The sequence below is a fragment of the Podarcis cretensis genome (assembly GCF_951804945.1).
Source record: "Podarcis cretensis genome assembly, chromosome: 12".
NCBI classification, from domain to species: Eukaryota; Metazoa; Chordata; class Lepidosauria; order Squamata; family Lacertidae; genus Podarcis; species Podarcis cretensis.
Genome location: NC_137181.1, coordinates 8,385,883 through 8,413,538, shown reverse-complemented (window position 1 = coordinate 8,413,538; position 27,656 = coordinate 8,385,883). Strand labels below are relative to the sequence as shown.

The following is a 27,656-nucleotide window of genomic DNA, read 5'->3' as shown; positions in this document are numbered from 1 at the left end:
CAAAACCCATGTTTAAATTATTCAGGAGGCATTCTTGTACATCTCAGCAGATTCAAGAAGAATAGCGTTAATTTTTAAAAACTTGGGAAGGTCAACTGGCGGTTAGGATATCATCCACCCTTAGGTATATTCTGCTAAGCCTCACCTAAGGTAAAGGTAAAGGGACGCCTGACCATTAGGTCTAGTAGTGGCCGACTCTGGGGTTGCAGCGTTCATCTCTGGGAACGCAGTGGATGTAGCCTACCTTGATTTCAGCAAGGCATTTGACAAGGGCCCGGTCTTATTCAACATCTTTATCAACGACTTGGATGATGGACTCAAGGGCATCCTGATCAAATTTGCAGATGACACCAAACTGGGAGGGGTGGCTAACACCCCAGAGGACAGGATAATACTTCAAAACGACCTTGACAGATTAGAGAACTGGGCCAAAACAAACAAGATGAATTTTAACAGGGAGAAATGTAAAGTATTGCACTTGGGCAAAAAAATAATAATGAGAGGCACAAATACAAGATGGGTGACACCTGGCTTGAGAGCAGTACATGTGAAAAGGATCTAGGAGTCTTGGTTGACCACAAACTTGACATGAACCAACAGTGTGACGCGGCAGCTAAAAAAGCCAATGCAATTCTGGGCTGCATAAATAGGAGTATAGCATCTAGATCAAGGGAAGTAATAGTGCCACTGTATTCTGCTCTGGTCAGACCTCACCTGGAGCACTGTGTCCAGTTCTGGGCACCACAGTTCAAGAAGGACACGGACAAACTGGAACGGGTCCAGAGGAGGGCAACCAAAATGGTCAAAGGCCTGGAAACGATGCCTTATGAGGAACGGCTAAGGGAGCTGGGCATGTTTAGCCTGGAGAAGAGGAGGTTAAGGGGTGATATGATAGACATGTTCAGTCTTCCGGTTGGCGCCAGCGCTAATAGCGGCTTGCTCTCCGTTCTCCGGAGAGGGAGCTGCTCCGCGAGTTCGGGTCTGACCGCTACGGCGAAGCGGGGACCCCTAAAATCACAGGCGCGGAAGCCTGTGAGCAAGGAGACTCGGTGGGCATCGTTTGCGCCCCCTTTTACTGCGAAAGAGCCTTTTTAAAGGCTCCGGAGGAGCATCGGGGGTGCGCAGAGCTGAGAGTCGCTACCCAGCTCGTGGAGTGAAGCCGCATCGCCATTAGCGGAGAGCGCCGACTTCTTCCTGAAATTTGGACTGAAAGAGACTCCCGTGAGTAGGATTGGCAACCCTTTCGGGACTTTAAATTTAATCTTTTTAAAAATTTGGCCGAAAGTGGGGACGGTAAACAAAGGAAGTCTGCCTTCCCCAGATTGCATGACTGCTAAAGCAACGGATTTGACAAGCCGCAATTGACATCTTTTAAGGAAAGTTTTTAAAAAAAGGACTAACCCTAGCATTGACCCAAGTCCCCCCCCTAGGGAGCAGGAACGGGGGGGGGGGTGAAAAAGAAAGGAAACCTGCTGGGAAACTTTTAAAGGGACAATTTACCGCAGACTCTGACTCTGGGAACGGACTGCCTGGGTGAAACACTTTGACAGGGACCTGTCAGAGATGTTGCAAAGTGGAGACTTTATTTGATACAACCTATTGAGACTTTGTAAAAATTATATGGTTGCAGCGAAAAAGACTGAAAGAACTTTTTAGTAACTTTCCCCTTAGAGGGTTTTTTGGATTCATTGTTTCTTTGCTATATTGGAGATCTCAGCTCCCTCTAGAGGGCTGAAAGTAACAGTTGTAACAAAGTCACTGGATTTTTCCATTCAAACCTGTTCCTGTGAGAACGACCTTGGGACATGAGCGGCCCTGTAGATGAGATAGCAACAAGATCCAAGTCTAAGGCAGCACATAAGAAAAGGGGCTCTTTATCAGGACTATTGCCAACAGGCCCAGGTGGACAGGAAAAGGGAATAAGTGCATTCATGGAGTCAGTGACGCAGGCATTATTGAAGATAAATGAATCTTTAGAAAGATTGAACAAACAGAGTACAGAAAATACTAAGCAACTGGCAGATTTAACGGCAAAATTGGATTTGAATACTAAGAGCGTAACGTCTAACACAGAGATTATACAACAATTGGTAGAGGAGAACGCCACAATAAGGAAAATTGCAGAAGAAGCTAAAACTACTGCGGAATCTACACAGGAAAATTTAGTTCCTGTTTGTAGGAGGCTTGACCAGCATGAGGCGACCCTCTCTTTATGGGACATGCAGCGTAAGGAGAAGAATTTAAGACTTAGGTTGGTTCCTGAGAGTGAAGGGGACAACCTAGTGGACTTTCTCACAAAAGAAATTTCAGATTTCTGGCAGGAAAACCTAGAGGGGACAGAATTCGAGATAACAACCGCCTTCAGATTGGGCAGAAGGCAAGGCAGGAAGATTCCAAGGGACTGCCTGATCACATTGAGGTCGAAAGAGGAGAGAGACAAGATACTAAGTTTGCATTATCAGAAAACACTTCAGATTCAAAACGTCTCTGTGCAAATCTACAGGGATATCCCAAAATATATTTTGGAGGTGAGAGCTCAGTTCAAGAATTTGGTGGACCTGCTGAAGAAGAACAACATACTTTTCAGGTGGGAATTTCCACAGGGTTTGTCTTTTAACTTCAGAGGAAAGAAAGTTAAGATAAAAACAGCGCAAGATAAAGAACAGTTTCTACACAAATACGGAGAGGACCTGGTGAAAGGGGTCCTGAACTCAACTGCAGATACAGACTTGGGGAACTTGACATTTGGACTCAAATCACCAACGGACGAAGAACAGCTGCAGGGTGCAGTTGGAGGTATCTAATCAACAATGTCTCTGAGATTTTTAACTTGGAACTGTAATGGATTGAACCTTCCCAGGAAAAGGCGTGAGGTTTTCCATATTTTGAAAAAAGAACAATTGGATCTGATTTGTCTACAAGAAACCCACGTGACAAGAGCACAGAGAAGACTACTTATAAACAAAAGACTGGGACAAGAATTTATTTCATCAGATAAAGTTAAGAAAAGAGGAGTGGTGATATATGCAAAAGAGAAATTGGCTCCAAGACAGATTTTTAAAGATGAACAGGGTAGAATCTTGGCAATCGAGATACAGATTCAAGGAGAAAAAATTTTGATATTTGGAATTTATGCACCGAATGAAGGGAAGGCAGAATTTTACAAGAAACTACATGAGACATTAATGAACTATCTGGACTATAAGGTGATCCTATTAGGCGATATGAATGGGGTCGTCTCTACAAATATGGACAAAGCTCAAAGACAGGTGATCCCAAGGACGGGAGACTACCTAAGACTTTTTTTGAAATGACTGACAACTTGGACCTGATTGACATTTGGAGAACAAGAAACCCCCTCGAGAGGGAGGGAACATTCTTTTCAGAATCACAGATGACCTGGACAAGAATAGACCAAATATGGATTACTAGTGGAATGGCTCCTAAGATAAAGAAAGTGGAAATCTGCCCAAAGACATGCTCCGACCATAATGCGGTAAAGATGGAAATGAAAATAACAACAGCTGGCTCCTTCAGATGGAGAATGAATGACACCCTATTTAAAGATCCAGAGGTGTACCAAAAAGCCCAAAAGACTTTGAAGGACTATTTTGAGATAAATCTAAGGACAGAAGTGGAGAAACGAGTGATCTGGGACGCAAGCAAGGCCGTGATGAGGGGTTTCTTGATACAGCAGAACTCCTTGAAAAGGAGGAAACAACAGGAGAAGAAAGATAAAATTTTGGAAAAGATAAAAGACAGTGAAAAGAAATTGAGATCCAACCCAAAGTCACATGAGATCTTGAGACAAATTAAACTGTACCAGAAGCAATATATGGAATTGATGAATCAAGAGATTGAATGGAAAATTAAACGAATGAGACAAAAGACATTTGAATCGGCAGATAAATGTGGGAAACTCCTGTCATGGCAATTGAAGAAGAGACTGAAATTGAATACAGTTACAAATTTGGAGGTAGATGGAAAGAACATTTCGAAACCAAATGAGATCAGCAACTGCTTTCAGAGTTATTTCAGAAGATTGTACGCACAAGGGCCGGAAAACAAAAGAGACATTGAAGAATTTCTTAAGAAATATGGATTACAAAAAATTTCGCAACAAAGTATGTTGCTTTTAAATGAGAAAATAACTGAACAAGAAATTGAGGGTGCCATTCAAAATATGCAACTGGGGAAATCTCCAGGGCCAGATGGACTAACCTCCAGATATTACAAAGCCTCGAAAGATTGGATAATCCAGCCGCTTAAGGAGGTTTGTAACGAGATATTAGAGGGGAAAAGGGCACCTGAGACGTGGAAAGAAGCTTTCATCACACTTATACCAAAGACTGAAGTTGATAAAAAACAGATCAAGAACTACCGCCCTATATCACTACTTAATGTGGATTACAAAATTTTTGCAGACATTTTGGCAAAAAGATTGAAGAAGGTGTTGGTGGAGGAGATCCATAAAGATCAGGCAGGCTTTCTCCCGGGTAGGCATATATCTACCAATGTAAGGAATATAATTGATATTATAGAAATGTTGACAGTGAACATTAATACGAAGGCAGTTTTAATTTTCGTGGACGCGGAGAAAGCCTTTGACAATATATCCTGGACACGTTCCAGTTTGTCAGTGTCCTTCTTGAACTGTGGTGCCCAGAACTGGACACAGTACTCCAGGCGAGGTCTGACCAGAGCAGAATACAGTGGCACTATTACTTCCCTTGATCTAGATGCTATACTCCTATTGATGCAGCCCAGAATTGCATTGGCTTTTTTAGCTGCCGCGTCACACTGTTGGCTCATGTCAAGTTTGTGGTCAACCAAGACTCCTAGATCCTCTTCACATGTACTGCTCTCAAGCCAGGTGTCACCCATCTTGTATTTGTGCCTCTCATTTTTTTTTGCCCAAGTGCAATACTTTACATTTCTCCCTCATTTGTTTGATTATTAAGTTACATTTTGTGGCTAACTTAAAACAAAAAAAGTAGTTGCGCATCTGAAAACAGAAAGTCAATTCCTTAAGTCAAAGGCGTGTGAACTGCTGCAAAGCGATGCCATTACCCAAATATTGTTTTTGTTTTTCCAGAGCTGCAGAATATCTTCGCCTCAAACTGTCAAACCATTGCTACTGATTAAGGTTTCATCAGAAATTAAAATTCAGCCTACATTGTTTCACACAGTGGTGGGGATTTATGCCTGGTTATAATCTGTATGTTTTATTTTATTTTAAAAAGTCAACCACATCCAGTTTTTGCACAGAACTGCAACTTGGTGGGGGACTGCGGTTCTCCAGATGTTGTCAAAATCCAACTCCCATCTGCCCCAACCAGCATGGCCAATGATTGGGAACGATGGGAGTTGTAGTCTGACTAGATCAGAGGCTCATCCATCCTTGCTTGTAGATACTATCTTATCAGAAGGTCCATTCCATATGATATAGGAACAGGGTCTTCACTGTGGTGGCACCTACCTTTTGAAATCCCCTCCCATTAAATATTATTCAGGTGCTATCTCTACTGTGTTTCTGGAACCTACTAAAGATCTTTCAACATGCCCCTTAAGCAGAGATATTCATCCCAGTCTACACCCAAATTGGAATTGTTTTTAATTGTTTTCATATATATGGATTTTGAGATATTTTTATTGCATTATTTAATCACTGATGTGTTTGACACCCTGGCCTCTTATAGAATCACAGAATCGTAGAAGGTTTTATTTACACATATCATAGAATCATAGAATTGTAGCATTGGGAGGGACCATGAGGGTCATCTAGTCCAACCCCCTGACTCCAACTCCCATAAGCCCAAGCCAACAAGGCTAATGGTCAGGGATGATGGGAACTGTAGTCCAGAAACTTCTGAAGGTTCACATGCCTCACAGGTTCCACACTTGGAGATAGTACCGAGCTAGAGGGATGCATAATGTGAGTTTCTATAAGGCAGTTTCCTATGTTCCAAAGCAGACATTAAGCTTTCCTAATTGCCGGATTAAAAACAAACCCCAGAATTTGCATTAAATATTAAAATTCCATTAGTTCCAAAGTCTGGTCCAAATCATTCTGGCAGCCATTCCAAAATCCACTGAACTTACAACATAATGTTTGCCTGAGCAAACATTATGTATTGTCGATCATGCTGTTTGTGACATTCCATCCTTTACACCCGAAACTGCATGTATTCTTAGTGACGACTTAATTTCTTGCACTATCTTTTGCTGGTACAAAACATATGTATCCACACAAAAATGTGGAATGTGATCCACTGAGAGCAGTCAAGTACAACATTCCTTGTTTTCCTAGAGGGGACATGCAGGGGAATGTTTGGTCCAGCCAGTTGAAAACTTCCTGTTTTCCTCCTGGCTGGAGCCTCCTTCCTTTGGCATGTGACTAGAGGTGGGCGTGACCTTACCTGTCCAGGTAACAAAAGGACAAGGCATGCTGCCACACCCTCTCTTTTTCACTTCCTTCTTTGTTTGACCAGCTTTTAGCTAGGACTGCTCTGCTAGCTCTCAGCCGGCAGAAGCGCTGGATTATTCCCCCATATGGGGTAGATCCACATGTACATATGTGTAACTAAGTCTGCCTTTGGGGATCCAACTGTGAACTGATGTGAGTAAACATCTTTTATTGACTTTAAATAAGATTGTCGTGTCTTTGTTCTTTTAAGAGGGATAAAAGGGAACTTACCAATACTGAATTGTATGATTGTGAGAGGTTTACACAAGCCTGCAACCAGCTATCTGCTGTGCATGTAAAAGAGGAATGTAAACTCTGCTAAGTAAAGGAACTTGCTAGCGCAGGTTAGGAAGAATATTAATAAACAATATATCCTCTCCTGCCACCCTGAACATTGCCACAACAAACGCATTTGTATTGTTGACACTTTTCAGTCTCTTCCCTTTGTCCACCAAATCGCTATTCTCATGCGCAACACATGCCTTCAGGGCATGGCATAATGGAGCTAACTTCTTGAATAGCTAAGCAGATATATGGGCCTGATCCACACCGGGGCGGGAGGCAGCCTAGCAGCTCTACGTGGTGGAAGAGGAATATACATTTGTATTCATTGTGCAGGAATGCAACCATCCATTTATTTAGCTATAGACTACAAAACCCATAGTGCAGTGCAACCAAGAGGAATGGAACATGGCGAAAGACACCCAAGGAACTGAAATCGACACACAATCGGAACCAGCTGAAATTATCAGCCACACCACTGTGGGAACACAACGACAAAAATGGACACCTGACACAACCTATTATGTAATAATAAGAATTGCCTCCTAAGCCCATCTCAAGGCAACGCACAGAATGCAATAAAAAACAGATCTGCAAGCACTGAGCAGTAGACAAATTTAATAAAGGATAATAATAAATTTTAAGAGGTGCATCTTCATTGTTCACCCAAAGCTATGCAGTGAAGCGGCCAGATCCCTCTGCAGGGAGGAATTGCCACAATTTAGGGGCTGCTGCAGAGAAGGCCCTGTCTGAAGGACGGCAGTGGATCTACCACAAGAGACCTCTCTACTGATCTTAAGACCTGAGAGGGTCCGTAGGAGAGGAGGCTGTCTCTCAGATATTTGGGTCTAGGTTTGGGCCTTAGGGACCCCCAGTTCAAAGGAAGTCCCAGTGTGAAAAGGTGCACTTGCAATCGCCACTGGGAACAAATGAACAAACTTCACCATAGGCTGAAATCTGGATGTGACCATCTTTTTAGGGCGCAAGGTGGTTAATTATAATAACCCTAATAATTATGAAGGGGGCTTGATTCAAAGCACACGGGAGCTGAATCCCAGAGCTTGTTGTTAACAGCAGGACTTGTCCCTCACCCCATGAGCAAGGTGATTATTAAACGTATCTAAAAAGAGGTCCTCTGTTCATGTGCAGAGTGTTTTCCATTCTTCTTACTTCAGGGAAGGACCACCAACTTTGGGTGTGTTGTGGAGGCAATTGCACCTCAAAGCATGTAGGGAAAGATTGCAGTGAGTTCCCTGATTGTGTTATTTTTTAAAAGAAACTGATAAAAAGGGGGGGGAGGGGTTTCTAGCCCAGAATCTTGTTCTCAGAGCTGCTGGCCTTACCTCACAGGATTGTTGTGAAGATAATGTGACGTGTGCGCGCACACGTGCAGAAACCATGTACGCCACCTCAGGGCGAAAGCAAGACATAAATATAGAAAGAAAGAAGGTGGCAGGTGTCCACAAGCAAGATCTGAGCACAACAACCTTCTCCTCAGCTGCATTAAAAGGGGGTTGGAATGGATGACCTTTGGAACCCCTTCTAACTCTGCAATGATAATATGAAATAAATAGCCCCAGCGTTCCTCTGTGCCCTGCAATGTGCTCCCCGCTCCCCTTCCTTCCTGGGGGGGGGGGAATACCCCCTTTCTGCTACCTATGGGCCTTCACCCTCCGCCCCCAACCACTGGGGATGGGACAGCAAGCCAGGCGTCGCAGACATGTGTACCAGAGCATCCTCGTGGCGCGCGCAAGGTCCTCGGAAACATCTCCAGGTAAGGCGCTTTTTTTGGGGGGGGAGGGGGAAAACCCGGAGAGCCGCTGCCGGTCCGTGTCGACACCACGGAGCTGGCCGAACCAACCAACCAAGCAGCTTCGCAGGTCCCTAACTGCAGGTGTGAGCTAGGTGCGCGCGGGGCGGGGAGGGGGGGGGCTTTCCCCGTAGAGGCACCTCTTCCTCCCCTCCCCCGCAGAGGAAAGAGACCTCTCTCCGGCCACTTACCGGCAGCAGGAAGAAGAAAGCGGCGGGGAGCGCACGGGGGCTGCGCGGCTGGGCCGAGCGCCTCCCCATAAGGGCAGCCTCCGGTGCCGGCCGTCCTTTCCGCCTCACGCCCGCCCCGAGCGCGTCGGCTCCGGCAGAGACCAGCGCATCGCAGGCGCCCGGAGCCGCCGCCGCCGCCGCCGCCGCGGCTAATAAAAGGCCAGTCCCAGGCAAACTAACTTCCTCTACTGCCGCAGAGCCGCCGCCTTCTCCTGCGCTCGCTGCGCGCTCCGCCCGAGGCTGCCTCGCTCAGGTCCCCCCTCCCCGCCCTTGAGCATCCAGGAGCAGGCAGCAGGAGCGAGAAACTCCCGTTGCCTTCGGTTGCAGGGTCCCCCCCTCTCTGTGTGCTAAGATCACAGATGAGGAAGACAAGGGGACCTCTGAGCAAGTGCAGAGGACCTCCCCACCCGCGCCTCTAGAAAGCTGCCCACTGACCTGGTGTCGTGGTGGCACTTCTCACGCGGGCGAGAGGGCAGGTTTTATGGAGAGCTCCTGGCTTCAGGAAGCAGGGCTTGGGTGGGGAAGGTATTCGGAGAGAGAGAGGGGTGTGTGGGGGCTCCTGGGCACGTGCAAAGCGGTCTCCCCTCTCTCCACTCAAGCACCACAATCAGCCCATTCGCAGACTGGGGTGCATGAGTTCAGTGGCGTAGCATGGGTTGTCAGCACCCGGGGCAAGGCAAGTAATTTGCGCCCCCTAACCTGTGGATTTGCACCCCCTAACACATGGATTTGCGCCCCCTAACCCTAACCCCCAGGACGCAGGTGGCGCTGTGGGTTAAAGCCTCAGCGCCTAGGGCTTGCCGATCGAAAGGTCGGCGGTTCGAATCCCTGCGGCGGGGTGCGCTCCCGCTGCTCGGTCCCAGCGCCTGCCAACCTAGCAGTTCGAAAGCACCTCTGGGTGCAAGTAGATAAATAGGGACCGCTTACCAGCGGGAAGGTAAACGGCGTTTCCGTGTGCGGCTCTGGCTCTGGCTCTGGCCAGAGCAGCGATGTCACGCTGGCCACGTGACCCGGAAGTGTCTCCGGACAGCGCTGGCCCCTGGCCTCTTAAGTGAGATGGGCGCACAACCCCAGAGTCTGTCAAGACTGGCCCGTACGGGCAGGGGTACCTTTACCTTTACCTTTAACCTGTGGATTTGCACCCCCTAACACATGGATTTGCGCCCCCTAACCCTAACGCCCAGATGTTGCGCCCGGTGCGGCTGGCCCCCCCTGCACCCCCCATGCTACGCCACTGCATGAGTTGCCAGCAGGTCAGCCTCCGTGGGTATCTGGAGAACAAGAAGAGCTCTGCAGGATCTGGTCCATCTGGTCCAGCAAGCTGTTCTCCACAGATGCCCACAAGAAGTCCACTAGTAGATTGTTTCCACAGCAGGGACCCCAGAAGCTCTTGGGGTCCAAGGAGGAAGGCTCAGACCGGTGCAACGCAAGCCTAGGCAGGTCAATGCCCAAGCTGAATTCTGTGGGGTTTACTCTCAGATGAACTATGTTCGGGATTGCAGCTCTAGAGAAGCAGAGGGTTGATCTGAGCTTTGGGTCCCTAGAGCAGGGGTCAGCAAACTTTTTCAGCAGGGAGCCGGTCCACTGTCCCTCAGACCTTGTGGGGGGCCGGACTATATTTTGAAAAAAAAAATATGAACGAATTCCTGCGCCCCACAAATAACCCAGATACCTTCTGATCGGCAAGTCCTAGGCTCTGTATTTTAACCCACAGCGCCACCCGTGTCCCTTGCCTACTCATGCCCTAGACCAAATGGCCTCTCAGCACATACAGAATGCCTTTGTTGTTTCCATCAATTAAACTGCCTCTCCTCTAGGGGAAGCCCACTCTATGTGCCCCCCTTGTTCATCCTGCCATAAAGTCCTGCCCTGATGGTGCCACCACGGCAGATGACTGCCCACCCAAAGGCAAGGGGAGCCCAGAAGGAACAGGTTCCATTGTTAAACTGTTCCACACACGTTCAAAGTGTTGGTGCTGACCTTTAAAGCCCTAAATGGCCTCGGTCCAGTATATCTGAAGGAGCGTCTCCACCCCTATCGTTCTACCGGGACACTGAGGTCCAGCTCCGAGGGCCTTCTGGTGGTTCCCTCACAGCAAGAAGCCAAGTTACAGGGAACCAGGCAGAGGGCCTTCTCGGTAGTGGCACCCGACCTGTGGAACACCCTCCCACCAGATGTCGAAGAGAACAACAACTACCAGACTTTTAGAAGACACCTGAAGGCAGCCCTGTTTAGGGAAGCTTTTAACGTTTGATGTATTACGGTATTTTAATATCCTGTTGGGAGCCACCCAGAGTGGCTGGGGAAGCGCAGCCAGATGGGTGGGGTGTAAATAATAAATTATCATTATCATTATCATTATCATTATCATTATCATTATTCTGACATCCTATTACTTAAGCCCACCAGACCTAGTCCTGCCCTCTGGGGCAGCAGAAAACAAGGCTCTCCCCTCTTACGGACACCAGAAGAGTGTGCTGGATCAGGCCAATGGCCCATCTAAGCCACCATCCTGTTCTCACAGTGGCCTGTAGGAAAGAAGAGAAGAAGAGTTTGGATTTGATATCCCGCTTTATCACTACCCTAAAGGTAAAGGTAAAGGTACCCCTGCCCGTACGGGCCAGTCTTGACAGACTCTAGGGTTGTGCGCCCATCTCACTTAAGAGGCCGAGGGCCAGCGCTGTCCGGAGACACTTCCGGGTCACATGGCCAGCGTGACATAGCTGCATCTGGCGAGCCAGCGCAGCACACGGAAACGCCGTTTACCTTCCCGCTGGTAAGCGGTCCCTATTTATCTACTTGCACCCGGAGGTGCTTTCGAACTGCTAGGTTGGCAGACGCTGGGACCAAGCAACGGGAGCGCACCCCGCCGCAGGGATTCGAACCGCCCTATCACTACCTTAAGGAGTCTCAAAGCGGCTAACATTCTCCTTTCCCTTCCTCCCCCACAACAAACACTCTGTGAGGTGAGTGGGGCTGAGAGACTTCAGAGAAGTGTGACTGGCCCAAGGTCACCCAGCAGCTGCATGTGGAGGAGTGGGGAAGCGAACCCGGTTCACCAGATTACGAGTCCACCGCTCTTAACCACTACACAGGACCTGAGTGCGAGATCCCGCTCCCTTCCTGTGGCTTTCTGCAACTGGCGTTCAAAAGCATGTCTGCCTCCAACTGTAGAAGCAGAGAATAGCCATCATGGCTAGTAGCCTTCCCCCTCCCCAAATATGTTCATTTTAAATCCAAAATGAGTCCAAAATTAGCCAGCGTGGTGTAGTGGTTCAGAGCGGTGGACTCGTAATCTGGTGAACCGGGTTCGCTTCCCCGCTCCTCCACCTGCAGATGCTGGGTGACCTTGGGCCAGTCACACTCCTCTGAAGTCTCTCAGCCCCACTCACCTCACAGAGTGTTTGTTGTGAGGGAGGAAGGGAAAGGAGAATGTTAGCCGCTTGGAGACTCCTTAGGGTAGTGATAAAGCGGGATATCAAATCCAAACTCTTCTTCTTCTTCCAATTCAAAACCCTTTATTGTGTAAGGAACTGAGTCACTTTGGAACTTAGCACCCCCCCCCCCAAAATAAATAAACTTCCCTTTTGTGGCCCAGGACCCTTTTAGAACAGAGGGAGGGTCTTCCCTAGTCATCTCTCCCTGACACCCTCTGCCGCAAAGTCCAGTACTGATACTTTTACAGAGGAGCCACTATCCCCACTGCTCCTAGTGTTTACCCAGCTGCTATATAAATACTTCAGTTAGTCAGCCTCTGCCCCCGAGAAGAATTCCTTGTTGAAAGGAAGCCTGTCAAAATATAAATCCTCCTCTTGTTTTCTTAAAAAAGAAACAGGTTCTAAGCTCACTATTATTAGAAATGTTTCGTTATCTTTTTTATTTATTTATTTATTGAAAGGGAGGGCGGGTTGCTGCTGCTGCTGCTGCTTTTAATTGATGGAAACAAGGTCTGGTTTGGGTTTCAGGCTTCGTCCGAAGGAAAAACAGAGGCATGGGGCAACCTCAAGGTGAAAATGCCCTGTCTTGTTTTGGAATCTGAGGATGAAGCCTGAAGTTATGGAAGAAGAAGAAGAAGAGTTTGGATTTGATATCCCGCTTTATCACTACCCGAAGGTGTCTCAAGGCGGCTAACAATCTCCTTTCCCTTCTTCCCCCACAAGAAACACTCTGTGAGGTGAGTGAGGCTGAGAGACTTCAGAAAAGTGTGACTAGCCCAAGGTCACCCAGCAGCTGCATGTGGAGGAACGGGGAATCGAACCCAGTTCACCAGATTACGAGTCTACTGCTCTTAACCACTACACCACACTGGCTCCAGAGAGCATCCTTTTCCTTGGAGAAGTATGGGCATAGACGTTTACCCCTTACTCCATCTGTCTCAGGAGACAATAGAAGGGTGCACCTTGAGGAGTAAAGTCAAATTACCAGAGAGTTACAGCGTCTGCTGTGGCTGTAGAGACCGATACAGGAGAGACATGTTTTGTTGCAGCCGGGGCAGATAAAGGCGTCCAGTTGCGCTGCTGCAGTTGTGCAATGGCGTTTCTTCTTTCTGCGCTTCTCCCAGCAGTTGTTCCTCCTCTGATCACCGCTGTGGATAGACAACCTGACTGTCTGTCTCCAGACACTGTGGTCCATTGTCTGCAAGGGGTTAATGTTGCCAGCCTTCACATCGCAGGCATCTTTGCAATGGATCCTGCCATCTTCCAGTCTGTGGACGTGAGCAAGCCAGTACATGACCAAGTTGATCCCTCACAGAGTTAGAATTCCCAGCATCCCTTCACAAACTACAGTGCCCAGAATTCTTTGAGTGGGGGCGGAGAGAATGTGCTTCAGAGGTGCTTTAATGGTACAGTGTGAATAATAATAATAATAATAATAATAATAATAATAATAATAATTATTATTATTATTATTATTATTTATACCCCACAGATCTGGCTGGGTTTCCTCAGCCACTCTGGGTGGCTCCCAACAGCACATTAAAAACAAGATAAAAGATCAAACATTAAAAACTTCCCTAAACAGGGCTGCCTTCAGATGTCTCCTAAAAGTCAGATAGTTGTTTGTTTCCTTGACATCTGATGGAAGGGCGTTCCACAGTTCGGGTGCCACTACTTGAGAGCCAGTGTGGTATAGTGGTTAAGAGCGGTAGACTCCATGGGATTCTCAAGAGTCTCCTCCAGACCATAATTCAAAAAGGACTCCCCCTACTGGTGGTTAACCCTTACTGGACTTCAAGCAGATGGGCCGAACCCGGATATAGTCGGTTAGGACCAATGCCTAAGCCAATACCGCTCTTCATCTGTAACCAATAAAGTTGTGGCCTTATTTAGCCCATTAACCTTAATAATTGTGTCATGTGTCTTTATTTCCACTGGGGGGGGGGGCGAGAACTCGCCACACAACAGGATGCTGGACTAGATGGGCAAGCTATTCCTATGTCCTATGATCCAGCAAGCTATTCCTATGTTCTTGTCCAGCTCCGAGGGCCTTCTGGCGGTTCCCTCATTGCGAGATGTGAGGTTACAGGGAACCAGGCAGAGGGCCTTCTCAGTGGTGACACCCACCCTGTGGAACGCCCTCCCATCAGATGTCAAGGAGACAAACAACTATCTGACTTTTAGAAGACATCTGAAAGCAGCCCTGTTTAGGGAAGTTTTTAATGTTTGATCTCTGTTGGGAGCCTCCCTTTTTTTCAAAAAAAAAAAGAGAGAAAAGAACAATAGGACTTTTGCAGTTTGGAAAGTGACAAGAAAATGTATGGGAAAATGCTGGGCCAATGAATGCTTAATGGGAAGACACGGGAGAACCTGAGAAGCAAATCAGTGCTCCTAGTCATACAACTGTCCGCATAAACAAATTGGAATGAATATTCAATAAAGACCAGATCAATGAAGATGAACGCTGAACAAACAGGTCACCGGGAGCAGCCCTGAGTGTGGTACATACACAGGGAGGACCCATTGCTCAGTGTTTTACAGATGAGCATATTCCGTTGGAGAATTGTCTCTCATTGCCCCAGCCTCACCCCTTTCTTTCATGTACTGCATTTCAAAATAATAGGGTATTTCAATTATGGGCATCAGGTCTTTGATGTCAACGACAAGTGTTTCCAGGCCACTCATGCATTCATTGTCCGGGCAGTTTCTAGGGGGGGAATTTTCCCAACACACACACACAGACCGTTATTTCAGGAAAGTGTTGCATTCATTATTAATAGAAGCCCTTGAGCTCACTTTCTTTACAAGCTGAAATTATTATGTTCCTGGTTTCAAATGTCACAGGCTGCTGGCTGTTCTCTGTGGCTGAATGGCTGTTTGCTAAGGACAGACCCACTCCAAATCTGCCAGGCTAAAGCCTTCCTATTAGGGGGAAAGCACAAACCTTTCTTTTGGTCCCCATTTAACCACGTATAGTAAAAGCTATGGTTTTCCCAGCAGTGATGTATGGAAGTGAGAGCTGGACCATAAAGAAGGCTGATTGCCGAAGAACTGATGCTTTTGAATTATGGTGCTGGAGGAGACTCTTGAGAGTCCCATGGACTGCAAGAAGATCAAACCTCTCCATTCCTAAGGAAATCAGCCCTGAGTGCTCACTGGAAGGACAGATCGTGAAGCTGAGGCTCCAATACTTTGGCCACCTCATGAGAAGAGAAGACTCCCTGGAAAAGACCCTGATGCTGGGAAAGATGGAGGGCACAAGGAGAAGGGGATGACAGAGGACGAGATGGTTGGATAGTGTTCTTGAAGCTACCAGCATAAGTTTGACCAAACTGTGGGAGGCAGTGGAAGACAGAAGTGCCTGGCGTGCTCTGGTCATGGGGTCACGAAGAACAAGGGGGAGTCCTGCTAATGCACATCAACTAGGAGCTCCCCCGGGGTCACTGATGGGGGCGTGCCTTGGGCCCTAACCTCTTTAGGCTTCGGACAGGGCCACGCCCCCCAGAATCCTTTAACAGACTACCCTTCAGTATGTGGGGCAGGTGATGGTGCTACCTCCCCTCTTCCATCTACAGAACTATACCAATGCCTAACCGCCAATACCAAGAAAGTTGTGATGATTTGCTATGAGGTAGGCGAAAACCAAGTGGCTGCTGCTAATTTGCCAAGTGGAAAAATTCCTACCAGGCCCCTCAATGGCGACCAACCAAGGTCCATAGCAAGGTCAAGGAACGAAAGCCTTAAAGGGCAGGAGGGTGGGAAACAGGAACAGCTGGTGGGAACAGGTGGGAACAGGTGGGAAAAGAGGGAGATCCCCGGGAGAGCACCTGTGTTAAATAGAGCAGGCCACGCCCCCAGAGCCAGCTGATTGGCTGGCCAGGGGGTGACGCGGCCGGGGATTCCCTCAATTGCGCAGAGGCTGAGCTCCAGCCTCTGCGTGCATGGTGGGGGCGTGAAGCCCGCAACACCACCTCCTTTGCAGGGCGGAAGTGGCTTTCTCACAGTGGCCAACCTGGATGCCTATGATAAACTAGCAAGCAGGACCTGTACTCAAGACCACCTGTCCCCTCCTGTGGCTTCATGCAACTGATATTCAGAATCTTTGCAACCTCTGTCTGTGGAGGCAGAGCACGGACATCATGGCTAGTGACCATTGATCATCTCCTCCTCCTTCCGCCATTTTTCAAAACCATGGAAGCTGGTGGCTAACAGTGCCTTTCATGGGAGCAAGTTCCACAATTTAGCAATGCCTTGCTTGTTTCCCAGAAACATCTGGCAGCCAGAATTTGAAACAGGTTGAAGAACAAGATGAGAAATGGGGAAGCTGTGCGGCTCTCAAGAATTTGCTGGACTCCCTCTCCCATCATCCCTGACCATTGGCCATGAAAGGTTGAGGCTGCCGGGATTTGGAGTCCATCTGGAGAGCTCTAGGTTCTCAACCCCTGGACTAGCAGAGAAACCAGCGATAACCCTTCAGCAAGGCCACTTTCCTTTATATTTATCGCCTTGTGCTCTTATGCCTCTGTTGATTAGTTACTGGATGTGCTTTTTTCCAACCTCACCTTTTCCGTCCTAATGCCAGCTTAATTAGATTTAAAAGGGAGCTTTGCAACAGCTCAGGAGAAGTGAATAGGTTTGTTTGGAACTGTTGATGGATGGAAAGAATGTGATTAATAAAAGGCCGTCGCTGGGCTTTCCGGGCTCACAATTACATGCAGGGAAAGGCAGATTGTGGATCACAGCAGCTGATACGGGCAGAAATGATTATGTTTGCCACAAAACAGATGGAAAGCAAAGGTTTGACACAGGAACATGCATGTGTTCGCATCATCCAAACACTTTTTTGGGGGGAGGTCAAAGGCAAGGACCCCTATAGCTGCTTGGAAACTGCACAAAACAGCCAGGATTCTTGTGAAAACATTAAAGTTTATTATGGCACAAGCCTTGGTGAGTTAGAACCCACTTCATTGGGATGGGATTTTCTGACAGTCTTGATGTAGAACTTACCCACATGGATTTCTTCTTCTTCTTCCCTATTTCCCATCTCACTTTTTAATCTTGACAAATAGTGAGTCCTCAAACCCCAGTTCTTCTGAAAATACAATCAATTCCTTTTTAAAAATGTTTTATTAAGTTTCCATTTTATCATATTTAAACACATCCTTATTACTTATTTGCTCAATCGAGCTTCAAACTTCCCTCATGGTTTTCATAGTTCATTATTACTTCATAGCATTTATACATTTTCCAATTTACGTTTCACTCCCCGCCATTTATCACAAATTTTAAAATAAATATAAAAAGGTGCAGTTCATTGTTGTAAGTTTTCTTACAACAGCCCTGCTAGTGTTGTTAATTGTTCACAGTTATCCTTCAACTATTTTACAAATTTGCTCCAGTCTTTTTAGAAAGCTTGATCACACTGGTTTTGGATTTCCCTGGTCAGCTTTGCCAATTGTGCATCTAAGTCTGCCACTCTTCTAATGATAGAATTTCCTGTTGCTTCCATTTTGGGGCTAAAAGAGTTCTTGCTGCTGTTGTCACATACATAAAGGTAAAGGTAAAGGGACCCCTGACCATTAAGTCCATTCGTGGCCGACTCTGGGGTTGTGGTGCTCATCTCGCTTTATTAGCTGAGGGAGCCGGTATACAGCTTTCAGGTCATGTGGCCAGCATGCCTAAACCGCTTCTGGCAAACCAGAGCAGCGCATGGAAACGCCATTTACCTTCCCACTGGAGTGGTACCTATTTATCTACTTGCACTTTGATGTGCTTTCGAACTGCTAGGTGGGCAGGAGCAGGGACCGAGCAACGGGAGCTCACCCTGTCATGGAGATTCAAACCACCAACCTTCTGATCAGCAAGTCCTTGGCTCTGTGGTTTAAACCCACAGCACCACCCACGTCCCTACATAAATAGTTTTATATCTCTCTTTGGGATCTCTTCCCCTACTATACCTAACAAAAATGCCAATTCTTGCATACGATATGCATGATTATATGTACAACTTAATATTATATTTGCACTTATCCATCATCGCACTGTCAGCCATGTGCACATCAGAGTGCCAGCTTGGGTGCCCGGGGGCTGTGGATGCCATGCAGTGTGCATGGCCCTGGCAATGAAATTTGTGTGTGCCCGGGCACCCAGGGCCCAGGGAGTTGGCTAACTTCCCATGCTCCTCTATTGTCATCACTGCTGCCACTGGTAGAAAGGAGACACTTCAGGTTACAGACGCTTCAGGTTACAGACTCCGCTAACCCAGAAAAAGTACCTCGGGTTAAGAACTTTGCTTCAGGATGAGAACAGAATTCATGCAATGGCAGCACAGCAGCAGTGGGAGGCCCCATTCGCTAAAGTGGTGCTTCAGGTTAAGAACAGTTTCAGGTTAAGAACGGACCTCCGGAACGAATTAAGTTCTTAACCCAAGGTACCACTCTATCTATCTATCTATCTATCTATCTATCTATCTATCTATCTATGTTGTTGTTGCCATCCATCTGTTTTGGGAGAGAATGGAAGAATGCACCTTTGCAGATGAACTCAAACTGTTGGAGAGTTACAGTATCTGCTGTGGCTATAGAGACCAATATGGGAGAGACATGTTTGGTTGCAGCTGGGGCAGATGAAGGCATTCAGTTGTGCTGCTGCAGATGCACTATGGCATCTGCAAGACATTCCCACCTGGCGGGGTTAACGTTGCCAGCCATCAAGCCATGTTTGCATACATCTTTGTCATGCGTAATTTGGGTCTTAATCCATTTAAAATGAATGTTGTTGTTGTTGTTTTTTAATTTATTTATTAATTTATTTATTTATACCCCGTCCATCTGGCTGGGCTTCCCCAGCCACTCTGGGCGGCTTCCAACAAAATATTAAAATACAGTAATGCATCAAACATTAAAAGCTTCCCTAAACAGGGCTGCCTTCAGATGTCTTCTAAAAGTCTGGTAGTTGTTGTTCTCTTTGACATCTGGTGGGAGGGTGTTCCACAGGGCGGGTGCCACTGCTGAGAAGACCCTCTGCCTGGTTCTCTGTAATTTCACTTCTCGCAGTGAGGGAACCACCAGAAGGCCTTTGGCGCTGGACTTCAGTGTCCGGGTAGAACAATGGGGCTAGAGATGCTCCTTCAGATGCTCCTTTCCTCCATCCCCACCCTTAAACCTTCCCTCTTTCCTCTCGCCACTCTTCTGTTGACAGGGGGGGCAACATCCCAAGTCGATTCCCAGCGTACTTCGTTCTGAGGCCAAAGAGTTCTGCTTACAAAAGGAGACAATAGACCGCAAGCTTAAAATAAACCCAGAAATGACAGGAGATAACAATGACTAAAACACATCCTGTCACTTCTTAAAAAAAAAAATAGAAATGAGAGGCTAATGGCAGAGCTTGTTAAAAAGAAGAAGCCACATCTCCCTGCTCCCCCCCCCCCAAAAAAAAGAAACCTTGCCTTGGATAGATTTTTAAATAGATGCAGCTCAGAGAGCTAGGTTTGCTTTGGTACCCTGTTGGGCACAAATGGAGACATAGCAAAACTCAACACGTGCACAGACCATTTGTTTGCTGCTAAGGGATGCTTCCAGATCTAGATTGGAGGGGAAGAAATTGGTGTGTGTGTGTGTGTGTATGTGAGAGAGAGAGAGAGAGAGAGAGAGAGAGAGACTAAGGTTACCAGATTTTTTTCAATGAATCTGGGGACACTTTTCAACTTCAATGGATTTTGTATGGGGACTGATGATTAAATCCGGGGACTGTCCCTGGGAAACGGGGACATCTGGTAACCTTAATTCACACCCCACCTTTCTCTCTTTCTCCCCCTCTCCCTACACGTAGGCTTAGAATCCAAAGTCGAAAGTATGAAGAAACTGTAAGTAAGGGACCTTTTCTTCTTCATCAGTGGGACCATGTGTGTGTGTGTGTGTGTTTAAACTCTGTTAAGCAGTCCTAGTGATGTGGGAATTCAACAGAACAAGTGGTGTTGGGGCTGGGTAACTCTAGCTTCCAAGTTTTGAACTCCGCTATAAACCAATTAATTTTTTAAACCCCAAGAGCTTCGTGCCCTCCTTGAGTGCAGCCGCCTGCCTGGAATGGTTCCTTGAACTGTGATAAGGCACTTTACTTGCCTGAATGGAAGGATGTTCATGAGCATAAAAATCTTCCTTTTGCATTGGTGGCTGAAGGCTGCTTGTAATGGTTCTAGGGGTTGCTTGTGCGTAAATCGGTGCCACGCTTGGCTGAGTTACCTGGGTGAACCCTTTCTGTCCAGACAACCACTCGCCCGTGGCTGTCTCAATCGCTGGCAGAATCCGTCAGTGGGCGTTTCTTGAACTTCTTCCAGCAAAGAAGCTCTTTGATGCCTAGTCTCCGCCTACTCTCCCTGCGCGGAAGCCTTCTGCGCAGGGAGGGTGTGGGCAGTGGAGGACCCGTGCTCTCCCCGCTGATCTCCAGCGAGGAGTCTTGGAGCCACCTCGCCGATTCCCCCATCTGCCCCCCTTCTCCACTAGTGTTATGCTGATTTCCTTCCCCAGAAGATGGGCTGCTTCTCTCCCTCCCGGGACGCTCTCCGGAATCCCTCTGGAGCCCTCCCTCTCCCTCTGGTTCTGATGGCAGTTCCCTGACACTGCTATACAAAGCTAAGCATCATAATCGCCTACTTTTGCTTTTGGTTCCAGCCACCATTGGCTGACGGTGCCCACAGAAGGTTCCTTATGGCTGAAAGAGAGGAGGCGGGGGGCCCTGCTTGTTGGGTTTTGGTAATTTGGTGAAAGAATGGAAGAAAAATTCCGTGGATGCCTAGATCTAGGTTTGGGGCAATTACTCTTTGGTGAGAGAACCCCAGGAGAGATTTTAAAACCACAAAACATCCAGAGAAGTAAAGCATGGAAATATAGGCTGTTAGACCTTTTAAAATATGTCCTCCTAACTTGCTTCCAAAGTTTCCCACTTCCCCTTAGCATAGAAAGAGGCCACACAGTTTGGTAAGTTAAAAATGGTTTACTTACAATCTCTTCAAAGGTCAGATTCATGTGCTTTCCCATACAGCAGCAAGAAAAGACAGGCAGTACAACATAGTTTCAAAAAAAAAAAAATGGTAAGAGTTTAAATTATTTATATAGAAACACAAATATAACTTGGACCATTCAGCTTAGACTTCCTTACTGGTCACATTCACATGGTGAAAAAAGAATGGTGGAAAGTGAGAGAAGAAAAATTTTGGTAGCCCTTCATCCGAGTGTGAGAGTGTGTGACCTGACAGGACAGCTTACTCTATGATCTTAACCCCTTCGTGCATTAATTGGCCCCAAACTGGAAATTACAAGAAGTTCCTACCATTGTGGAGTGGCAGACGAAAATGATGAACTATGCGGAGTCAGCCAAACTGACTGGCAGGATTTGGGATCAGGACGATCAGAGATTCCAGGAAAGTTGGAGTAAATTTATTGTATATTTAAAGGATAATTGTAAGAACTTAAAAACACTGGCAGGACTGAAGTAACTCTTACAATGTATAAGATAGATATGAGGTTAAAAATCGAAAATACATGACGGGAGAGAATAAGGATACCCACTGAAGGGAAAGAGGGAAGTCGCAAGCTTGGCAGAGCTAAAAGTGCGTATGTGGTTTAATGTATTGTAAAATGACTGTGTAAACAATAAAAATTTATTGATTAAAAAGAAAGAAAGAAACATGGTGCCTTACAGGCAGGAGACCTCTGTACATGTTCCCAAGTCAGCCTTAGGAGGCACACCCATGGAACGTGGAAATGCCTCGAACCAGTGTGGTGTAGTGGTTAAGAGCGGTGGACTCGTAATCTGGTGAACCGGGTTCGCGCCTCCGCTCCTCCACCTGCAGCTGCTGGGTGACCTTGGGCTAGTCTGAAGTCTCTCAGCCTCACTCACCTCACAGAGTGTTTGTTGTGGGGGAGGAAGGGAAAGGAGAATGTTAGCCGCTTTGAGACTCCTTCGGGTAGTGATAAAGCGGGATATCAAATCCAAACTCTTCTTCTTCTTCTTCTTCTTCATCCCTCGCAAAGCCTTCACAGTGACTGGAGTTGGCTGTCGCCATGCATCGCTGTGAAGTCCAAGTCTTTCTGGCACCTTGACTGCAACAGCTAATAGTGGATTCTTGGAAAGCTCCTCCGCTTCTGCGGAAGAGAGATATAATTGACAAATGTGTAGTCACCAGAGCTGCCTCTGGGTGAGTAAGGCCCAAACAGGGGGAACAAGCCCCTCTGTCCTGGGACTGAGATGGCAACCAGGCAGGCAGGCAGGCAGGCAGGCAGGCAGGCAAGCAGGCAGGGACTTGGAGGTATTAGGCAAAAATAGAAACAAAACCCACATACTCTAAGGAAAGACAAAGAAGGTTAATGACAACCTGGAAGCGGCAATTCAGGAGGGGCCGACGGAGGAGGAAATTAAAGCCGGCTCGCTGGAAATTGAAATAAACATGTAGGGTCTATTTTCATCCAATAAGCATCTCTAGGAATAATTTAGCCATCCGCTTCTGTTTGCAAATTGGACGTAGGTGGATTATCATTTCCCCCATTTCCCTTTTATGCTTATTTATAGCAGCCACATACTCAGGGATGGCACCAGGGCCTGGTGACCTTGGGCAGCTGCTGGGGTCTCCGTGCCCTGAGAGGGTCCAATGCCTGCCCTGGACTTTGCTGGTGTGACCTTCTGAGTTGGAGTCACCGATTGCCAGGGCCTGGTTGGATGAAGTGGTGGAGCGGTGGAAGGCACCAACTAGGGGACCCCCATCTGAAACCCCAGAGAAGGAAGGCTCAGAGGCAGGGCATTGGTGGTGGGACACCGAGAAAGAAGGTAGGGGGGAGGTGATGGATGCTGAAGGGGCAAACAGGGCTTTGTGAGCAGGAAGAGAATGGAAAATCTTTAAAGAGTACAGTGGTACCTCAGGTTACATACGCTTCAGGTTACAGACTCCACTAACCCAGAAATATTACCGGGTTAAGAACTTTGCTTCAGGATGAGAACAGAAATCGTGCTCCGGTGGCGCGGCAGCAGCGGGAGGCCACATTAGCTAAAGTGGTGCTTCAGGTTAAGAACAGTTTCAGGTTAAGAACGGACCTCCGGAACGAATTAAGTACTTAACCTGAGGTACCACTGTATTTTTAAAAGCATTACAGTAACAAGTATCTCCTGGCAGAAATAGAATGAGCCTTGTAAAACAGCAAATATAATGGTTTTATATATATATATCTGACAAAAACAAAGAAAGAAATACAATAACTTGGAACTGTGTGTGAAAAAAATTGTAGAAATAATAATACAATGAGTCTAATCAGAAGCCAAATGTATTTTTGTTTTGTTTTGTTTTCCCTTTTCCCTTTTCCCTTTTCCCTTTTCCCTTTCCCCCCTTCCCCTCATTCCCTTCTTCTTCTTCTTCTTCTTCTTCTTCTTCTTCTTCTTCTTCTTCTTCTTCTTCTTCTTCTTCCTCTTCTTCTTCCTCTTCCTCTTCCTCTTCTCTTCTCTTTTTTGTGTCTCCTTTCTTGTTCTTTCTCTTTTTGATATGTTAAGAAAGAGATAAAGGGATAAAAGTGCAATATGAAAACTTCAGTAAAAGTGGTGTTGTGTTATTGTTGAATTCTAAATAAAGTATTATTCAGGGGGTGGGGATGAAGAGCCGGTGACAGGGAGAAGTTTGGACTCTGAGGCTGAACACTGATCCTGGGACCTCTTGAATGCAAAGCAGGTGTGATGGCCTGGGATTCGAACTCGGATGCTGAACCTGAGGGATCCCAGCCTGCACAGGATTCCCTGCCTCCAGAACCAGCTGAGCCGGGGCTGGGGCATGAGCCTGAAGGGTCCTCACCTGTGCTGGATCCTCAGGTGCAGGCACCACCTGAGTCTGCTCTGGCCCCTGAGGGGATGGAGGACCCATTGCCTGCAGGTGCTCCACTCTCAGCCCCGTCAGAGGAAGCTGAGGTTGCCTCTGGGTCCGGTAACCCTCCAGCCTCTCCTGAGCTGCAGAGGCTCAGGGCAGAGAGGCGGAGGGAACTAAGTTCCTGCAGGAGGAGTGCTCGCCTCCAGGCCAGGAGGGGCGAGTCACCTGTGGATCGGGGCCGCCCTATGCCTCAGGGCAGATAAAAGCCGGCCAGCCCCAGTCCCAAGTTGTGGGAGCAACATTGTTGGTTGATAGTTCCTGCCTGAACCCTGTCATGCTTTTCTGCCGGAGCTCCTGACCTGCCCTGGCTCCCTGTTGCAAGCCTGTTCCTGAGTTCACCCGACTCCCTGCCCTGTACCCAGCTTCAGCTACTATGGACTGCTTCCACGTTGTACCTTCGACCATGGACCGGACTTGGACCTCGCCTCTCTGGTAACCCACAGGACCAGCACAGCAGGTGCTCTATTGCTGAGCTCAGGGGCGTAGGGAGGGGGGTGCAGGGAGTGCGGTTCACCCTGGATGTCATCCCTAAGGGGGTGACAAAATGCACACCACAGGGGGTGGCACTTACCGTGGGGCCTGGCCTGCAGTGTGCCCGAGCCATGTTGGGAAACTGTACGTGCAGCTACTCACACAGAGCCAATTAAGGTTTGGCAGATAGCTAGAAGGCAATCTGAAGGAGTAAGTCTGCCTGGAGATAACAGAGGCATGGAGACTGCTCCCTGATTGGTCAAGCTCTCTCAAGGGAGTGATAATTAATGGCCTACTAACTGGAATGTGTTAGTTTGTGAGTTCAGTGGTTCAGTGTGTCAGTGTAGGAGTTGTGAGTCATGTCAGAGAGAGCTAGAAAAGGATCCATGTTCTGTTCCTGTAAATAGTCCACTGTATATAATAAACACCTAACTACAAATTCCTGGTTGCTGCTTCATCTATCCTGTCTGCAGCCAAGTCGCCAATTGCTTCCGTGGATTCTGCGTGTACTCTGCTAGGTCTGGCTAAGGTCCTGCAGCTAGTCAGAAAGTTGTGAAACACAAAATAGGTTTTGCCAATAAGCCATGCGTCTCTCCTGGCAGTGGCGCAGTGGCTTGGGACTCACACTGCCCAAAAAGGCAGTGTGGGTCCTGCGTCCGCCAGGCGGACTCCATTGGCAGCTCGCCACGGCGTCCCCCTGGGTGGATCGCTGCCCTGCCTCCGTGGGCGGATGGCCCCATCTCTGTGGGTGGATTGTCCCGGCCCCAATGCTCCCGGTGCTGGAACAGCTAGCTACACTTCTGGCTGAGCTACGCCTCTTCCCTCTAAGCGCAGCAGAGACACACATTGAGTGAAGCAAATGCCACAGCCGCCGTGATCTTCATTTCCTGGAGGGGGGCCCTGTTGTTAGTGGGCTAGGACTACAGACCTAACACGGGCCCTGATCGCAAACAAATGCAAGTAGAGCATTAGGCAGGTTGGTCCTGTAAATTTATTCAGACCCTGTGCAATTAAGCCACAAAAAAAGTGCCGTAGTCCTGTGACAGGCCTTGCTGAAAAGCCCAGACATGACAAAATGGAGAGAGATGTGCAGAAAGGCATGTTCTGTTTGAAAGCTCCCAGATAATACTCTTGACTCGGAGCCAGTTCCCCCTCTCAGTTACATGAGACAGATCCATCTACTCCCTTTACATCCCTGGCACCATTTTCTGATATGGACGAGGGTGAGTGACAGCTCCTGGCTTTCTGCCGGGAACAATCAGCGCCTGTAAATATATTTTCACTTCCTTCCTTGCCCTTTGCTGCTCATCAATAACTGATAACATTTCTGATCGTTTTTAAAACAAACAAAAAACTGCAGATCAGGCAGGAGTCGCATTGAATTTTCTCAAAGATTTTTCTTTTCCTGAAAAACTTCGTGAGGAAAGTTTTCTCACCCACCCACCTGCTCAGAAATGGAAGGCCACATTATCTCTGAATAGTCTCCATCATCTTCTTTTTCTTGGTGGCCCCTATTTCCATGCACCGGAAGTGCAACAGCATAGATCATTCTGTTTGTAACCTAAGGGTTAATTCTGCTATTAGTAAATCAGCCAACCAAGAGGGTGTGGGGGCGGATGTGTTCCTTAGCAACCAGTCAGGGTTGCATGACACTCCCTGAGGCAGCATGTGCTCTGATTCGCTATGTAGATCTGAGGGAGTTTCCCCCTGTGGGTTTAGTCAAACGTCACCCTGCTATGTACAAGGCCTGATTTAAGAAAGGCAAAGTCTCTTTCTCAATAAATTATACTTCCCATTTCTCTTCTAAGAACTAACATAAACTTAGAATTCCAATTTCTGCACAGAGCTGCGCAAACCAGATTTGCAGGTGCCAAATAAACACTTGACAGCCTTTTTTACCGGTGTTTGAAAACTGGATATAATTGACACACAGAAACAGGATCAGCAGGAAATCAAGGAGAGAGGCTGCGCCTGATCACAACCACACACTGTGCCCCATGGAGGCTATGGGTGTGTTATTATTGCCCTGGCAACTGCGGTGTCTCGGTAGGCAGAACTGAGCTTTCAGGCTTTTGTGGAAGCATCCGAACAATTTTGATATCCCTGCCAGTGAAGGAATCCGAGCCAGAAAGAGCTCATTGCCAGGAGCTGGACAGCACCCTCTGTCTCCTCCTGTTTCCATCCCCTCATCCCAGTCAACATGGTCAATGGCCAAACATCCTTCCATGTACTTCTCACAAGGAAGAAACTGTGGCAAGCTTCAAATATCTCCTAAAGACCCATCTATTTAAGCAGGCATCCCCGAGCTCATAAGATTCATAGAACCACAGAACTGTAGAGCTGGAAGGGACCCTGACGGTCATCTAGCCCAACCCCCGGCAATGCAGAAATTTGCAGTTGTCCCAGATGGGGATCGAACCTGTGACCATTGCATTGCCAGCACCGTGGATTCAGCACGTTGTTCTGTTTTGTTGTTTATTGCTATCTTGCTGAATGTTTTGTTGATGGCTTCTCTGTTTTGACGGGTGTATTTCTTTGTATCTTTGTATCTTTGGCATATACAATTTACTTTTTCTTTTAAAAAAATCATCTCTCTCTGTTTTATGTAAACTGCTTTGGGATTTTTGTACGTTAAGCAGCATATAACTATTATTGAGGATGCTGACGGTGATGTGCAAATGGTTGTGGATGCAGCCCACGCAAAACGAATTTTGGTATGACTCTGCATCACCCTCCTACATTCTCTTAACTTCCATCTGTACATCACGAATTGAGAGGAGGCAAGCATAAATGTGCAGCCCTCTGTACATTTCTAACAATGTAAAGGGATCCCTGACCATTAGGTCCAGTCGTGGACAACTCTGGGGTTGCGGCACTCATCTCGCTTTATTGGCCGAGGGAGCCAGCGTTTGTCCACAAACAGTTTTTCCGGGTCATGTGGCCAGCATGACTAAGCCACTTCAGGTGAACCAGAGCAGTGCACGGAAACGCCGTTTACCTTCCCGCTGGAGTGATACCTATTTATCTACTTGCACTTTGACGTGTTTGAACTGCTAGG

The 27,656-nt window shown here is 47.3% G+C and overlaps 1 protein-coding gene across 1 annotated transcript in view; it reads right to left on the bottom strand.

Moving 5' to 3' along the window:
- The window catches only part of CRHR2 (corticotropin releasing hormone receptor 2), a 204,642-nt gene extending 195,637 nt beyond the window's left edge, over positions 1 to 9,005 (bottom strand). Inside the window, exon 1 of the mRNA XM_079946965.1 lies at positions 8,750 to 9,005. Within this exon, the coding sequence (XP_079803091.1) occupies positions 8,750 to 8,818 (69 nt within the window). The 5' untranslated portion in view covers positions 8,819 to 9,005. The remainder of the gene's footprint in view (positions 1 to 8,749) is intronic.
- Between the last annotated feature and the right edge of the window lie 18,651 nt (positions 9,006 to 27,656).